The sequence below is a fragment of the Terrapene carolina genome, unplaced genomic scaffold (genome assembly GCF_002925995.2).
Source record: "Terrapene carolina triunguis isolate 2854851 unplaced genomic scaffold, T_m_triunguis-2.0 Scaffold210, whole genome shotgun sequence".
NCBI lineage: Eukaryota > Metazoa > Chordata > Testudines > Emydidae > Terrapene > Terrapene triunguis.
The window spans coordinates 5053576-5072326 of NW_020664561.1; the positions used below are offsets into that span (position 1 = coordinate 5053576).

An 18751-nucleotide genomic window follows, 5' to 3' on the forward strand; every position below is an offset into this window, starting at 1 on the left:
AAGCAGGGAGAGGGGCCCAGAGGAAGTCCCCAGGTGGGGGAGTGGAACAACAACAACCATCATTTCCTCAGTGCTGCTTCTTGTTTACTCATCCCAGATCACTCTGGCTGGTGAAAGGGGGTTTTCCCAGTGCAGAGCTGATCTGGTCAGGGCAGGGCCTGGAGGACAAGCAGCCTTCATGAGGCTTGGCCTTCTCATATTTGCACTTTATACGGGCTGTGAAGGACTGAAGAGCAAGCAACAGCAGAACCTTCTGCCTCCTGGTGAGATCCCCCATGACTCTAGGCTCAGTAGCCTGTTAGAGCCAGCCCTGTAAATGCCTATGCCTTTCTTGAACCCCACTAAGCTCTCTGACGCAATATCTTGTGGCAGTTCCCTCTCCCCACCCTATTGTGTATCCCTACTCTTTGGATATTAAGAGCTCACTGGGAACTGCCTGGCCAGGAAGGGATGTTCGGTAATGAGTTGTGCCACTCTCTCCTTTTATGCTATGGGAACCTGAAGAGAGGAGCGCTGTTCTTTTCTTGGTCAATATGTGATACAGGTCAAGCAGGAATGACACTTACCTGGGGGTTCTTTTCTCTCGTATGAGTTGCTGCGTTTGTTTCCTTCACTCTTACCAGGAGGTGAGCACTTCCCCTTTGGTCCTTATTTGCTCCCTTTCCCACTACCAAAAGGGCAGGTTTGTTGAAGGAGAAGCAGCGACCTACACCCATGCAGAGGGGATTGTCTCCAACCCCACTCTAAAGCTCATCAAGAGCCATCTGGAGTTAACTGGTGGATAATTAGCAGTTCTGAGGAATAAGAGCCCTACAGAGCTGAGTCAGGCATGGCACAGGTCCGGGATAGCCTGCATGGACAGTGTAAGGGCCAATCTATGCTAGGAAGTTAAGCCCAACAATAGTTGTGAGCTCTGGTCCCCTCGAACTGGTGCTTCAAACAACTAGTGCAGGCAGAACAAAGCCATATTCAGTGCCATTACCAAAAAGAACAGGAGTACTTGTGGCACCTTAGAGACTAACGAATTTATTTGAGCATAAGCTTTCATGGGCTACAGCCCACTTCATCGGATGCACAGAATGGAACATACAGTAAGAAGATATTTATACATACAGAGAACATGAAAACGTGGAAGTACCCATACCAACTGTAAGAGGCTAATTAATTAAGAGAAACTATTATCAGCAGGGGAGAAAAACTTTTGAAGTGATAATCAAGATGGCCCATTTCCGACAGTTGACACGAAGGTGTGAGGATACTTTAACATGGGGAAATAGATTCAATTAGTGTAATGACCGAGCCACAAGTACTCCTGTTCTTTTTGCTGATACAGACTAACACGGCTGCTACTCTGAAAAGTGCCATTACCAGCATTCTTCTCGAGGACACTTTCCGCTACAGTGCTGAGAGTGGGTTTGGCTTGTTCACACAAGCAGTTACAGCTGGTTCCCGCCCTAATTCTTGGGTAATAACCCGGCTGTTACCTCAGCATTATCTACATGTGGGGTTTTCAGCAGATGATGCCCAGTGTTACTGACACTGGTACAACTCCACTGGAGGAAGCCATGGTGGGAGCCATGGTATAGATGAGGCTCCCTCAGTGACCAGTGTCTAACACCCTATCATCTGGGGGGCCCAGAGCAGGCCTGAATGTCAGTGTGAGACACGGGGGTGGATCAGGACTTTTGCTTAGAAAAATGACTTGAAAAATTCCAGTTCATTGATCACTGTACGGGATTATCGATGGAGAGATTGCAGTAGACTGTATTACCATCACAGTCTCTGATTAGCTGGCAGCTACCTCTTTTATAATGTCTACAAAAGACGTTCATCTGCTCTCTGCATTCTTGTGCCGCCGTGAACCCTTCTGAGCTACAATCTCATGGTGGGTAAGCATGGGCGGCGGTGGAGCCCCCCTTCAGAGAGGCTAGCCCCCAGCTCCGCCCCTTCCACCCATGGCTCCCCCTACGGCCAGAGCCCCGAGACCCCCTGACCTCCCCTCATGGCTGGAGCCACAAGCCCCCCCGCTCACCCGAAGGAGCCCCGAGCGCCCCTCCCCTCGGCCGGAGGAGCCCTGGGCCAACTCCTCTCCCCAGACCCCAACAAGTCCTGGGGAAAAGTGTCTCACACTCCTCCTGAAGAAGCTTTTGATATGCCCCATGCAGGTTCCGGGGCAGCTGAGGAGGCAGTATGTGCTATTCAGCTTCCTGGGTTCATCACTAATCTCTCTGGAGTCCAGGGAGATTATTGATGAACCTGGGAAGCTGAGTAGCAAATACCACCTCCTCAGCTGCCCCGAAACCTGCATGGGGCATAACAAAGCAAAAACATCCCCCGCCAAACCCCTCAACCAGGGGTCCATCAGCTTGAATTAAAGTATTATACCTGCCGCCCATGCATGTGAGGTCTCCAGACAGCCTTCGTGGAACCTAGCAGCACATCCCTTCTCTTCTGTATCCCATTTCTGTTCAGAAAGGATAGCAAGTGCTTCAGCAGACTCCAAAGAGTTGCTCGCATGGGCTGTATCTAAGAAACATGATTACATCTCTTCATTAGCAAACCAGCACACATAAAACAATCTATGTCCAGAAGTTTGGTTTATTCTTGACATCTGAAAACAAACTCATTCATTTACAGTCTACTGCAAATTAAAGGTAATTTGGCCAAAGCGAACACAGATTGTGTTTAATATAAAGGAGGTGAAATGTTTATGTTAGGATGATCTTCCAGGAACTGCTGGAGGAAGCCGTCTAAATAAAAGACAAAAAAAGAACCCCAAATTCATTTGGTTATGGGGGGTGGGGGAAAAGATTTAAAAAAAGGTTAAAATATATTAACATGGCACATGCACAAACCTGCCAGAAGAAAGCTGGTTAAGATAAAAAGGTTCACAACATGCACCACGAGGGGGAAAGCCAGACTAAGAACTGCAATGTTAGCATTAGACCGAATTCTCAACCCAGCCTCTACATCTATTGGCAGTATTTCATATCTACCCTACCGGCCCCGTGGAACTAGGCAAGTCCAGTTCTGAGTATGGAGATTGCTGCTTAGAGGTTTTCTGATTTTCTTGCAGTAAATAACATTTGCAGGAGGGGCTTCACTCCAGCCAGCCTTGGAGTTTGGGCCCTTAGCAGAGATGCAGTGCTAGCCCGACTGTCAAAGAGGTCAAGGATACAGTCCATTTCATCTCAGCGTAAAAGGCAGTTCTCAATGGGGGAAGCTTCAAGAACATCGTGTGGGGTTCTGATGGAACTAGAAGTGGTAAAACCACATGGGTTACCACCCTGGACACTAACTTAGAACATAAGAATGGCCACACAGGGTCAGACCAAAGGTCCATCTAGCCCAATATGCTGTTTTCCAACACTGGCCAATGCCAGGTGCCCCAGAGGGAATGAACAGAACAGGTAATCATCAAGTGATCCATCCCCTGTCGCCCATTCCCAGCTTCTGGCAAACAGAGGCTAGGGACACCATCCCCGCTCATCCTGGCTAATAGCTATTGATGGACCTATCCTCCATGAATTTATCTAGTTCTTTTTTAAACCCTGTTATAGTCTTGGCCTTCACAACATCCTCTGGCAAAGTTCCATGGGTTGACTGTGCGTTGTGTGAAGAAATAGTTCCTTTTGTTCATTTTAAACCTGCTATTAATTTCATTTGATGACCCCTAGTTCTTGTGGTATGAGGAATAAATAATACTTCCTTATTTACTTCCTCCACACCAGTCATGATTTTATAGACCTCAGTCATATCCCCCCTTAGTTGTCTCTTTTCCAAGGTTCCATACCCCTAATCATTTTTGTTGCCCTTTTTTGAACCTTTCCCAATTCCAATATGGCCTTTTTGAGATGGGGTGACCACATCTGCACGCAGTATTCAAGATGTGGGAATACCATGGATTTATATAGAGGCAATATGATATTTTCTGTCTTATTATCTATCCCGTTTTAATGATTCCCAACATTCTGTTCGCTTTTTTGACTGCTGCTGAACATTGAGTGGATGTTTTCAGAGAACTATCCACAGTGACTCCAAGATTTCTTTCTTGAGTGGTAACAGCTAATTTAGACCCCATCATTTTATATGTATAGTTGGGTTATGTTTTCCAATGCACATTGCTTTGCATTCTGGCGTGTACAATATTTGGGATGGGGTGTCCCTAAAAAAGTCACTCAAAGCTCTTTGGGTCGCAGCTGTGCATTCGGAGGAATCGCTGATAAATTTAATGGGGCTATAATGATGAAGATCGTTATCCTTCAATCACAGGGAAGCCCCTGTAATGGGGGAAGGCTAACGTTGGGTGAAGGAAGTATTATTAAACTACTGCCAAAGCTGATTAGAAATCATCAGCAATGTGCTGGATGTCTGCATGGCTTGCAGCACACTGGGGAGATGAGTTGCGCATCATAAGGAGAAGCTTGCAGTGCTTTCACCATGTGCTGAAGTGAAGTCTCTGGGATCTGTAGTGTATTAAAGCTAGATAGGGCACGTGCGGGAGACAAGTTTCTATTGAGATGTTTGTGTGAATACAAAGACTGCCCGAGTCACAGCCATTAAGGCCAGTCAAGAAATATCCACAAGGGTTAAAGCAAAACTGCTGTAAATTCTGACAGGCATTTTTAATCTTCACTGCTGCAATCATCCAGCACCTATCGAAGTACAGCTGTGGGTGATGCCACCAACTGAGCCAGTGACTCAGTAACTGAGCTCCTGATCGAAGGAGCTGTCATGCTTTTACTGTTTGTTTCGTTGTAGAGACCATTTCTTCTCTCAGCACTGAGTAGCTGGACGTTACTAACTTTGAGGGGGAACCTAGATATGTTCTGATGCATCTGAACATACCTACTCACTCCTTCAGGGTGAAATTCCCCCTGGGGCACAGAGCCAGCAGATGCACTATTCTAGTCCCACGCAAGCCTATGAGCATTCGTGCTGTCCCGCAGCTCAGTGATGAATTTCACTCAGAATGTCTAATTTTAGTGTCAGTTATTAATAGGGTGACCAGATGTCCTGATTTTATAGGGACAGTCCTGATTTTTGGGTCTTTTTCTTATATAGGCTCCTATTGCCCCCCACCTCCGTCCCGATTTTTCTCATTTGCTGTCTGGTCACCCTAGTTATTAAGCAAATGTGCCAGTGCTGCTTGAAAGCCATTCACCAAGTTTCTAACAGCACAATCCTGCTGTGCTCTTATTCCCCCAGAACTGTGGCAGACTCAGTTAATACTGGAATCTCCCTTTGGAATGCCAGAAGGTCAGCTCTTCAAAAGAAGACAAAACACACTGAAGGAATGTGGCATGATCATGTTGAAAGAGAGGCGAGGCTCTAGATCACATCCAGAAAGTAACAAACACCCAGCCAGTGTTTACCTTTATTTCAGGTTCAGAAATGCAGTGCGACATTTTTACAGCAGGCGTAGGAGACCTTCGGTAATGACTGAGGATCCAGAGATCCAGTCACAGTGTGCAAAAGTCCATGCCAGTAATCATTTACATACCGCAAAACCAATGGCAGGTGTTGTGGCTCATATTAATGAGGCCATTAACATACAGAGCAACATTCAGAGAAAAAGTGAGCACTTGCTCCTCACAAAACGCCGCCGCTGTGTACATCATTCTGGAAAAGTAGAGAGGGATAAAACACAAACCGGGAACAAAACAAACAGCCGGCAACATGGAACAAATCACATATCAAGCAAGTGCGTTGGACTGTCTGGACGGGAGAAGCCATCTGTATCCACTCGCCTGGAGACAAAGCAAGAGGAAAGACAGGCAGAATGATATTCATTTACAAAAAGAAGCAGTTCTATTGTATTACATGCAGAGCACGGCATAGGGTGATCAAAGACAAAAGCAGGACATGAGCCTCATGTAAGACCAATGCAGAGGGTGAACCACCTCAGCAATACCATCAGTGCAAAACAGGTCTGCATTCAATTGAGTGGTCTTCAATTCTAAAGACAAATAGATCTATCTAATAATCTCTCTGTACTGTATGCACATAGTTTTAAATAGAGGCTTGCAATATAGAGTAGAATATTTTCTATGTTCTAGTATAACACAAGATGGCATTGTACAAAACAAACACGTCTCCCTTAATATAATAGAAGTCTCTTTTATAAGAGGCTTATTCAGAAAGTGCAATAAGACAGGCAATGAAGTAAATACGTATTTACTAGAGCTAAGCCTTCCTTTTCATTTCACAGACACTCCTTGTCTTAGGAAGGTGTAGTAGGATCCCTCAGGGTTACAAAACTGAGAGCTACTTATGACACAAGCAAGCACATTCCACCTCCTCAGCTGTAAGGTCAACCATGACTATGCAAGACACAATACACTATCCATGCTGAGAGTTAGGCTTCGCCTAAACAAAATAATGGATGCGCACCAGCCTGAAGCCAAACTAGAAGTGGTCATCCAATCACATGGACACTGCTCAATAAGGAATGGAATGGAGATCACTGACGTGAGAAGTCTCTGATCCATCTCTCCACACACACACAGCCAGACAAACTCCCCCAGCCCTTCATTCCTTTTAAGTTAACTGCAGGAAGAGAATCATCCTCTACAGTCTTCTGAGCTTTTCTAGAGCCAGTCTAATGAAGGGACAACAGTCCCCCTAGCTGTGTGTCTGGGCTATGGGATCTCAGGCTTAGCACGCCATTGTAGAGGTGCCTTCAGTCTGCGGAGGGAAAGGTTACCTTTCTCAGACAGCCACTCCCCTACTGGCAGATCTAGGGAGAAGTACTGGTGAGCTGTCCAGCTGTCCTTCCAGTGCAGAGTGAGCTGCTGCCAGGGATGTTTCTGGTGAGAACATTGTGGGGGTAGGGTGAAACTAAACGGAATCAGGGTGAGTAGGAATGAAGAGTCCAGTTCCGCAGATTGCCATGCTGACAAACATGAACTATGATTATAAGATGAATCTGTATCAACTGGCAGTAGACTTTTTTGGTAAAGTATTTAGAATTGCTTTTTCCTGAGAAACGTAGTTTACTCTGAAAAATGCATAACTATCAACTTAAGGTAAAATTATCAGAGTATGTGGATTTGCACTTGAGGCTGATTAATGCCCACATATATTTTCCTTCCAGAAGAGTTTTGTAGTGTTTATATTTTGAGATTACTGATGAAAGAATGCTCTTTATTTTGGGTCAGATTTAAGGTTGCTGCACTGTGATGAAATATGCATTTCTTAGTGACTGATTAAAAACGAGCCCAATTCTCACCTTTTGTAGCCATTCACTTCAGTGCCAACTGTGTGTCAGATGCTATCCCATTCTGATTTCTTTATACCCACTTTGCACTGAAGTAAATGGCTACAAAAATGCAGGGCAGTTGAGAATTAGGCCCAATATGTTATGGGCCCTGATTTATATCTCCATTATGCAGAATTTACTCTGCTGTAACTCCAGTGGAGTTACTCTAGATTTACAACAGCATACATGAACTGAGAATCAGGCAATGTGTGGGCAGTTTAAGATTTATCCACAACAAAAATTATTAATAACTTGGCTTAACTTCAGTCTATTTTCTTTAAAATGTCACTGTCTCAAGCAGATTTAACTAGATACTTTCTCCTGTGTTTTTTGAAAAAAAATTGCAATTTTTTTTGCCAAATTAGTTTCCAAAGTCAAAGTTAAAAGGGTGCTAAAATAGGGCTTTATAATAGAAGTTGGTTGCAAATTAAAACTTGGAAATAATAAATACAGAAGTTTTGCCTGTAAAGCATACACCTACTAGTATAGTGCCATATAAATACCTCTAATAATAATGTTACATATTAAATTAGAGAATACTGAAGAGCAGAGAACATAGAAACATCGTTGAAATGTAATTTTTTACTTTCCTGTAGTTCAAAACAGCACAACTGAATTTAGAAGGTGCAATTTCTTTTTACTTTAAAGATGATTTTATAAGTTTGTTGTTCAGTATTTTAGCATGTTCTTCAAATTAACATTGGCCATTTTAGCAATTCACTAAGATCACCAACGTGCCAAAGTCCATCTTTGCAGTGCTTAAAACACTGACCTCTAGACTCTACAGGTGCGTGTTCTGAGTATAAGTTTGACAGGAAATTAATCTAATATACAAATAATGCTTCTTTCCCAAGTTAAACTCTCTTATGTAGCAGAAACACAATTTGCTTCAGTGGTGGACACAGCTATTATTTAATCAGCAGTCTGGGAATATTTAACAGGCAAAATTCCCACTGGTTGTGGTTCTGACAGGATCCCTCCCAACCCCTGAGATACTGTGTATTGTAGCACCACATACAGCTTCAATACATGAATTTCTTAGATTGATTCATTATAGTGATGGCCTTCATAACCACCAACTGCCTTCCCTTAGGAACTCTAACTGTAATAAAATAACAGCAAATACTTTCTGAAGACATCAGGCCAAATTAGTTTAATTCTGTCCACTTCATTTGTTCTACACCAGGGAGGGAAATTTTCTGATCTATTTAAAATGGCAAGTTAACTAGTTAAGATAAATCTTTTTGTAAATAACAAACAATAGGACCCTTGAAAAGGAACAGCTGTTAAAATAACACATCGCCGGGATATATAGCTGATCACTTCTCACTTATTTTAGTTGGATAAAGGGACTATCGTACCAAGCCACAGGGGATTTCAGTGAATGAAAATGCAAAATCTTCACACAGTGTAACTTTGTCTCAGGGTTTTAATAATGGTTGAAAAGAGAGATCAGCTTCAACCAAAATCCTCAATCCAAACAGCACTCACTACCAAGAAAGCTCAGATCCAAATTCAGATCTGAACTTTGTGACTTGGGTCAAAATATCATTCAAATAGTGGGTAAGGAATTGGTGGTTCAGTTAGACATTCACATATTAAATCTGTTCCAGTTTCTCACACTGAAGTGACAAATATACCACCCACTTAGTCCAGACTCTGATACCCTTACTCATGGTGTGTTATGTTTACACACATGCTCCCATCGAGTTCGGTGGGAATGCTCATGTGAGGAAATACTACCCAATGTGAGCAAGGGGGTTAGAATCTGGCTCTTACCAGTTACTAAAAAAGAAGACTGACTCCCCCCTTAGCCTGTAAAGAGGGACACAAAGAGTGGAGCTCATCACACCATATATGGCCTTATTTTCCTTAGCAACATTCTTCATAAACTAAAAACTTCTGATGTTGAGAAATTATAGTGAAAGTAACCATCCAGCAGGCTTGTGAAAGAGACATGAAGACATGTGTAATTATGGGGCGTGCAGGAGCTTTTAATTACAGACAACATTGTTTCTCTCAGCCCAGTTGGCATTTAAGGAAGGAAATGTGTATAACTATAATCCAAATTATAGAAAGCCTTTCTTTAAACAATTTGATGCAGAAACCTGGAAGCTACTTATAAAAACAAGATGTCCCTTTGAAATGGGAAAGAGGCAAACTCTATGCACTTGGTCAAAACAAACACACAGTACAGCAAGCCCCCGTTTGAATGTATAGAACGGGAACACTCAAGTGCCTGCATTAATATATATGTCAATACACTAGCTAAGAAATCAGCTGTTTGCAAGAGGGAAAGTCTAGGCATCACAGACCTTTCCATGACATTTCAGACCCCATAAGCAATACAGAATGGACAGAGTATATTAGTAAAATTGGTTACTTGCCTACAGATGTCCATACATGCGACTATACATTGGTTATTGCAACAGTTATCAAGCGAGTTGCTTCCATACATTTGGTTAGCATTTAATGACATGCCAGAAACTTCACTTAATCTAACAGGGACGAGTCTAACGGACGAATTACAGTGGGCCGAGTGGGTGAAGGGGGTGGTCTTCGGCTAGAGAGAGAGAGAGAGAAAGAAAGAGAGAGAGGAAACAAGCAGAAACGCTGAGTATGAATCTGTAACCTTTTCACTGCTGTAAAATATTGCTATTGCTGCATAACATGCACATGCAGCTATATGTCGCATTTCTACTTCCAATTACAATGAAAAAGGACAGCCCATAAGCATTTGCAATAGGTAAGAAGGTAAAATGTTCACTGAACAGCTCCATGTGCAGTACAGATACTCCCTCTGGAATAGCCAACAGTTTGTTCTCTGTTTACAAGGTTCAGAGGTCGATTGGTAAGATGTCCCTCTCAGCTTAGAAAGGCACAGAATAGAATTAGAGCCAAATTTTCAAAAGTGGCTGTGGATTGCGATGCCCAATTTGAGGAAACTTGGGCCTGATTTCCAGAAAGTGTTGTGCACCTGAAGCTCCCATTTGCTTCAATTAGAGCTTAGAAGCAACTTTTGAAAATACTGGCCTTTGCAACTAACACTGGGATCATTAGCTTGTTAGCTCCCAGTTCTCCTACCGTAACGTGGCAAACACGGTGAGCTGGGAAAAGACTACTGAGTGGGTTCAATGCGACAGGGCTCAGTGAGGCCAAGACCTATTCGCTTCTTGACTTAAGAAGTTGTGGTGGGAATCATAAGTAAGAGACGGTGTGTGAACACAGATACATATCAGTCTGGAGCCCAACTAGGAGAGCTCAAGTATAGTCCAGTCCTTCACTCCAGGGGACGTTTTCTTTTACTACTGTTGTGCTTAACTTTAATCACATTTAACCCCACTGAAGTGAATAAGCTACTCCCATGGAGTAACTGAAGCATGGGCGTAGGTCTACATGTTCATGATTGCCCTTATGAAATGAATGATTCTGCTTCAAAGAATCACTGGCATTTCCCCTAGTGGCTAGCTCACTCATAGGTCTAGTTCCAATGCGGGATTAAGTTTCTCTTACTTGAACTCAATGGGAGCACTTGTGTAAAGAGTTTGTGCCGATCTGGGAGTCATTTGGAGCTGGCTGCAGAGTTCAAAGGTTCCCTCTGCTCTTCTCCTAGGGGTTTCTGAAGATTTTATTCTTTCTTGTGGAATGGGGGGGAGGGGCAAACTATTACACACTCAGGGCCACATGGGAGGGAATGAATCTAGTGAATAAAGTGCAAGAACAAAATCAGTCAGTTTCTTTGCATTCTCCAGCAAAAGAATTTGATTGGCTGAGAATGTTACTAAAACTAAGACAGGTCAGCATGTGGCACGTGCAAATGCCTAGAGAGATCATCTCCATTCCAAGTTTAACCATGCCAGGGCGCGGTTCCTTGGAATGGTTAGTGGTGTCTGTGTTTGCGTAGATGGGACAACATGGTTGTAGAGCAATGACACGGGATCATAGTACAAAAATGCAGCTGTAAGATGATTCCCTGGATGGGTCTATTTGTATTGTTCAACAGTACAAACAAAAAACAGTTGGCAAATGGACACCCGCCCCCTTGCCATGCCAGACAGCCGGACACTGGCACAGTTCGGCTTGCAGATGGCTCCTCTTATTTCCCTGCTGCCACACCCAGCTCGCTTCTAGTTTTGTTTATACATGTTCTGATTATTCTGCACAGCCAATCAGCTTCCTTTGCTCGTTGCTTAGCTCTCTCCAGCAGGGTTTTTATGCTGCATTTTATTCCACTACATTCTGCCCCTTCCCCAACTCTTAAAGGGTGGTTTTGCTCCCCATTTTATTAAGCAGGAAATGTCAATTCTTCCTTTGTTTTTTAATTCAACCCAGGCCACCACATGTCTGCGTATAGGCTGAGCAGAATGCGATTTTTTTTGCAGTTTGGATGATCAATATTGGTTTTTACCTTTTCTGATTTTTATTTTACAGTTGTGGAAAATTTCATGGGGTGGGGTAGGGTAGTTGTTGAAATTTACATGGGGTGGGGCAGGGCAGTACTGACAGCTGGCCTGTAGGGGGCTCCCAGCACTAAGAGCAGGACTACAGGGAGCTCCCTGCACCACGACTGAGGGGCTCAAGACGCCAGGGAGCAAAATGTGTGGCTGGCTGCAGTCCTGTCCTGGTGCAGCAAAGTTTCCCAGGCAGGACTGCAAGGTGAAGGATGAGCTCCCGGCAGCATGAGCCCCCGGCTGAAGTCCTGGTGGGGCAGAGCAGAGACCTTCAGCCAGGACTGTGAGGAGGAGCCCAAACCACCAGCTGCCGTGGAGGCCACCCTGCTGCTGAATGGCTCTGTCACCAGGCAGGTGTCATTCAGCAGCGGGGTGGCCTCCCCCTGCAGCCCAGCACTCGTCGCCCTCCTTGCGGCCCCCGCTGAGGGTCTCTGCTCTGCCCCGCCAGGACCCCAGCCTTCCTTACACCATATTGATGTAAGTCGAACCCTGCCAAGCCTGTCAGTATAGCTGCTCTGAGAGAGGGCTGGAGTGCGATCTGAGCACAAGAACTCCTGAGTTCTAAATCCATTGCTAGCAGTGACGCCATTAATGCCCAGTGAGCAAGTCACACAACCTCTCTGACTGCTCCCCTAACTCACAGGGGGGGGACGTATGGGATAAATGGGCCCGATTCTGCTTCTACTGAACCCAATGTGAGTTTTGCCAATGACCTCACTGGAAGCTGGCCTACTGGCACTAAAAGTGCTTTGAAGATGAAAAGCATGAGTGTTAGTATTCTTTGAACTGGGACTCAATATTTGAAGCACGTTTATGCTTGAAAAGGTTTGTCTTGCTTTAAGTGTAACTTGTATTTCAATACACTGCCCTGTGGAGAAATGAGAATCTTAATCCCTAACACAGAACACAAACGGGGCAGACTCCAACTGATATCCTAGTGGAAATCAACAAGCTAAAATAAAATCCCTAAACAGCAATTTCTTCATGGTGTATTTTTCTAACAGAAGAATGCTTCTCAGCTAGCTTCAGTGTTGGTTTGTTAGCTCAGATTACAAAATTTGTAGTTTTGTAAAGAACCACTTGTAAGGCTCTGCATTGGTGCTGGATTACATTAAACTATTTCTTTGTCGAAGTTCACCATGTTGCATTGCTTAGAGCTTACTGAAAACACCAACTAATGTGTGTACAATTTACAAACAGAGAGAATTCATACAGCTTCTTCATATTAAATGTGAAAGATAAGACCAGCAATGTATCTCAGCACAAACTTGAACAAGACAGTACACTGAATCCAAATATCGTACTTCCAAATTCTTGTGTTCAAATTTACATTTAGACTAGGTTGGTCAGAAACTAGATGGCACAGTAAGATAGAGGCCTGGGTTTCAATTTGGTTTCGGTCTCAGTGAAATTAATTTGGTTGTCTTGTTCTACACCTCGTTTATATACACGAAAGCAGTACGCAGCCTTATTTCTTCCACAACTGGCCTACAATGCAGTGCTCCCTCCTAGTGAAGTCCCTCTGGTTCCACAAGCAGGGCTGGTTCCAGCGTTTTTGCAGCCCCAAGAGGTGGAAAAAAAAAAAAAGCCGCGATTGGCAGCATTTCGGCAGCAGCTCTACCCCGCCGCTTCATTCTTCGGCGGCCGGTCCTTCCCTCCGAGAGGGACTGAGGGACCCGCCGCCGAATTACCGCCGAAGACCCGGACGTGCCGCTCCTGTCCGTTGGCCGCCCCAAGCACCTGCTTGCTGCGCTGGTGCCTGGAGCTGGCCCTGTTCACAAGCCACTGAACATAGCAGTTATGCTAGGCAACTCCTAGTCTAGCAGCCTCCCAGAGGCGGGTACCTGAATGCTGGGATCTGTAGCTTTTGATCCTGATGCCAGCATGCACTACAGAGGACCAGATGCTCATCTGGTGTAAACTGCCCTAGCTCCATTGACTGCGGTGGAGCTACAAAGATTTACACGAGTTGAAGAGGGAGGGAGCGAAAAGGGCAGGCCTGGAAGCTGCCGATCACTAGGCTTGGAAGGATTAGATTTTTAATCAGGAAATGTTGGTAAATGTTGATTTCCCCAGACACACACAGACCAAAGAAAAATTATTTCCCTCAATAACAACATAAATTTACAGATGGGCAAAGTAAGGAAAATGCTGCTTGAAAACTTCAGAGTTTGAGTTAAGGACATTTATTTTGTACATGTCGACATGGGATGTTGACATTTCTGTTTTGACGATTTTAACTTTTTGAATCTCAGCACCTACTGTCAGTGAATAATTACCCTCTGACCCCGCACATAATTTCCCACAACTGTGAAAATGTACATAGATAAAAATGCTTAAAAATAAAGATCAATATAATCCATCAACATTATAAAAAAATAAAAATATAATTCTGCTAAGCCCACTCAGATTTCCTTGGCCGGAGGCATAGGGAGTGTAAGCCCACTTTTTGGCTTTCAGTAGGTTTTCACCTTCTTAGTCTGAAGGAATCTGGACTGCTAGCACAGGAGGACAGGCCTGCAACACAGGCCTTCTTTCCTTTTCCCTCACTTTAGGCCTGGAACTTACAATGGGAGGAATTTCAGCAATCGGTTACACTGGTGTAACGGAGCAGAGAGCCAGGTCCTGGATTATTCCTGGTAAATATAGCTGGCTGAGCCCATAGGATCATCTTTCTTAGGGCCACCTCCTTCTTTCAGTCGGACTAAATCAGCTGAAAAATAAAGTTCTGAGGAAACAATGGATTTCAGCCTGTAAAAATCCGTTTTTTTAGTGTGAAGTGTGAGCAAAGGTTACGCAAACGTTCTCTGCACGTTAACGTTCCCTTAAAACTACAGTGATCTATAGACTACAACTAGCAGCAGGGGGAGCTGTAATCTTCTGAACTCATTCAGATCAAAAGAAAATTAGAGAAAAACAAACCCAAACGATCTGTGTGCTGTGCTAGCTGCCATGTCAATGAGTAAATATGTGACTAAGCCCAATTAAATGTTTAGTCTGAAGCCAAGAGATGATATTGGTAGAGACAGCAGAGCCCACAGTTTTTCTGCTTCCATCAGACTCTCTCATATTCTGGGACTGGATTCACTGCTGTTCACAGGGTGCAAAAGGTTGATTTCTGGGCAGATTCAGAATCAGACAGTCCTTTTAGATAAAAATGTCATTTCTACAGTAATTCCTATTTAGCTGTTGCCTCAAATCTTTTCACTGAAGTTTCAACTTTTGGGGCAGACCGCCAGAACCTGGCCCCCTTTAGCTAGTGGCCTGCTGGGGCCATTTTTTGAAAGAGAAATGCTGTGTTTGTAAAAGTTAGTGCTGAAGGAGCAGGGGATCATTCGTTCCTAAGGTTGAGTAAACGAGTCTGCAGAAAGAATCAGGACTTCTAACTAGCATACATTAGGCAGAACATAAAGAATTTACCAATGAAATCCTATTTAATAACTCCCTGATGTTTCTGGAGTGACTCCTCCTTTGAAGAGTTCAATGGGGTTTTATACAAGGGATAACTTCTACTTCCACCCAAAAATTAAAAAATAAGAAAGGTTTATTTCATTTTTAACTTAAAGAGCACACTCCATTTTTTTCAGTTTTAAGAGAGCTCCGAATAACTTTAGCTAGACAAATGCAGAGCAAAAGTCACTAAATAAAGCAAGTCTAGACTTAAAACTCGATCAGAACCATATGGGAACTCTTCAAGCATCTGCCTTTTCAGAACTGCTATCATTCTAGCGACACAGTCCACCAAATATGCTTTTAGTGAAGCATAGCTGTAATTACAGTGAGAGGCCCTGCTTTAAGATCATCGCTGGACTGAGAAGAAAAGCCAGCATAGTTCTAAATAAAAGGCTTTCATTTCCACTTACATCCATGTCTGTCCATGACCATCACAGAGCACTTACGAAAGTGGATGCATTTTACAATATATTCCTATTGCTCCAGAGGTGTAAACAGCTTTTTATTTACTTTTTTCTATAAAATTGGCAAGTGTTCATTATGTTCCCGGCCTCTTGGGCTCAGACTACACTGTGATTGGAAACCATGTTCGCACCTTTTTAGAAAGAAAATATTGAAACAGTTCTTCAGCCAGGTTTCACTGTTAATGTGGATTCAAGTCTCTTTGTGGACCAGGCTTATTTTAGACTGTAAAGTGGAAAGAGGTTAGACAGATGATTTGTTTTCTTTAGGTGGGGAACAAAAGTCACTTCTTCTATAAGTCACTATCTCCAATCTGTTAGGGGGACCTGAAACCCATTTTCCCAGGCTTGTCCTAATTGAGAGACGGTCCTAGCATCCTGGCCTGTTTTACTGAAAAGAGGATTTTCTCCCTGTTTAATAAAACTGGATGTCTCCACAGCCAGAGATTCCTCTTCTGTTTTCCCAGTTCACACATCAGCATCTCCACTTTTCAGATGCTCCCTCCTGGCCCCTGCCAAAGCTGCAGAAAGGAACAACAGCAACAGTGGTGGTTCTGGGCCTGCAGTTCAGGAGCAAGAGGAACTTTGGGGGAGGAGGTCAGCAGGGAAGAGAAAAGAGACTTGGGACTGGGGGAAAAGAATACAAGAGACCAAAAAAGATGGAAAGAGGATGATGAAGGATGATGCAGATGAAAGGAGCAAGGAATAGGGCAGGACTTGAAGCCCAGGGGCAGGAGAAAAACAGGCAGAGGAGAGCAGAGACAATAGAGGGAGTGAAAATCACCACAAAATGATGGGGGAAGGAGAATGTAATGGGCACACAGATGAATAAACACATTTAGGGCTAGTCTGTCCCTAGTCCCAATAGGATCACCCAGGGCAGTAAGGATTCCCCACTGCCTTGCACAGCCATGTGAGGCTGGTTTGGCTGGAGCCAGGCATGTGCTTCCTAGATTGAGCATGTGGGTACAGAGAGGGCTAATGAGATCTTTAGAACCTCTGCTGCAAGGAATGAAATGCAATTCCCCATTCTCACTCCTAGCTCTCTCCCCACTACAGCCACTAAAATTATCATCAATGCCATAGTTAATGCTGACATAGTGTTTAAAGCCAGAAGGGACCATCAGACCATCTAGTCTGACCTCCTGCATAAAACAGGCCATTACATTTCACCCAGAAAGCCCTACATTGAGCCCAATAATTTAAATCAGACTAATGCCTTTCAGTCTTCAGGAGGACTCAGCGGCTGTTGTGTGCCACAGGTATAGAACAGGTGAGACTGAGGTGCCACCTATGCTTGAGGCCCCTGCAATGGCAGGAAATTAATTAGATGAGATATTGAATTGTTTAAGTTGTTTTAATTGACACTCGTATGAGATTAGTAGGGGACAGAAGGTTTCACATTGTATCAGGCTGTCTGCAGACTCAGGAAGGCAAGACTGCATTGGTTTCATTTGATTCACCTTCAGAAGGCTTTCTTCATGACCATGAAGGTTAGAAATGTACTATCATTAAAAAATGAAAGCTGAGATTCTGCACAATGAGAATGTGGCATGCTGGTCACACATACACAGCTAGTGGACTGGATCCAGCCACAGGCCCTGTGTTGGTCACCCCTTCTCTAGGCACAGAGTCTTCATGACAAATGTTATGCTATTAATTAAATACAGAAGACAAAACACACCTTTGGCTTCCCATCTGCATTCCTGGCAAACAGTATTCGCTATTGTTTGCCTTCACTTTCCTTTTTAAAGTCGAGAGTTGCTAAAAATAAAAACCACTTCCTTTTACTAATCAGTACATTTTTAAAAAAGCTAACGAGGCAAAAAGTCTCTTGCTGAAAACATACATAATAAAGCAAATTAATCATCCTCCCAGCTATTGTCAGCTGACAGGACCATAGGAGTTCACAGCAGTGTTTGAGGGCAACCATCCAATTAGTACCTTAACCTCTTGCTTATCCCCAGATTTGTCCCTCTGTACATTTCTCCTCCGTCTCCTTTCTCCTCTCTTCATACCATTTCGCTCCCCAAGTCCCTCCCTCCATTCTCTCACGAGGCCTGTCTACACTAGGGGAATTTTCTAACCAGTTTTGAAATTGGTTCAGCTAAACTGATTTTCAAGCCAATTAGAGCAATGGTGTAGAGTAGACCATGTTTCTGGCAGCCTGCCCTGCTTTCACTGAATCTCGAGGGCCTTGCAACTGGTTCATTAAAATGGGTCTACACTATGCCTCTTACTGGTTTTGCAGAACCAGTTTTAAAACCAGTTAGAAAAGTACCCCAGCATAGACAGATCCATATGCCCTCTCCCCTATTCATTCTCTCTCTCTCACACACACACACACACACACACACACAGAAAAGGAAGGAAAATATGGGGGCAGATGAATGTATGGGGTGGGAGGCTGTCTACGAGCACAGAGAGGGAATGTGAAGGGAGCAGCAAACTGGGTGGGCAGGAAGGAAGATGGCAAGGGGCTGGCAGATTGTTGACATGGGAGCGGGGATGGAGAAGCAAAAATGGCAGTTCTCCTGCCTGGAGAGTTACGAGAAGGTAAGTGGAGTTTCTTCTCTGAGCACCCAGCGGCGAGGACTGCATTACTGTGAGGGCATCTGAGCTTGAAATTTGAACTGGAAATGATAAATCAATTGGGAGGAGGTGGCTTCCCCCTAAATGCTCAAACAGAAATCAGACAGGGAATAATGTACGCACATGTTTTTAATTCTCATGATTTTTGAATACTTGGGACTGGCAGTACTGGAGTTATGCGGGAGTATGAAGTATATGAATACACAGTTACGAGGATTTGGCATGGGGCTGCTAAACACAGTGTATATCATTTTGATAGGAAGCAAAGCTGAAATCAGTCATGCTTTAGCTTCTTTTTTCCCCCTTAAAACCCAGGAAATTACCATTTTTAAAATCCTTTCATTAACACAAAGTTCAAGTTAACTTGTCCCCAGGCACATATGGGGTATATTCTGGATTGCTGATTATGCTTTTAAATAGCACCTTAACTTACAATACCTGTTCCTGCAAGAGCACCTTGCACTCCATGGCTTGTGCATTCAGGCTGAGTCTGATTTAGAACATCAGCTCTTTGAGGCAATGTTTGTATAGAA

At 43.8% G+C, this 18751-nt stretch overlaps 1 protein-coding gene across 1 annotated transcript in view; it reads right to left on the reverse strand.

Moving 5' to 3' along the window:
- Window positions 1-9614: 9614 nt before the first annotated feature.
- The window catches only part of LOC112107414 (dynamin-3), a 316224-nt gene continuing 307087 nt past the window's right edge, over window positions 9615-18751 (reverse strand). The window contains exon 21 of the mRNA XM_026655330.1: window positions 9615-9824. Within this exon, the coding sequence (XP_026511115.1) occupies window positions 9755-9824 (70 nt within the window). The 3' untranslated portion in view covers window positions 9615-9754. The remainder of the gene's footprint in view (window positions 9825-18751) is intronic.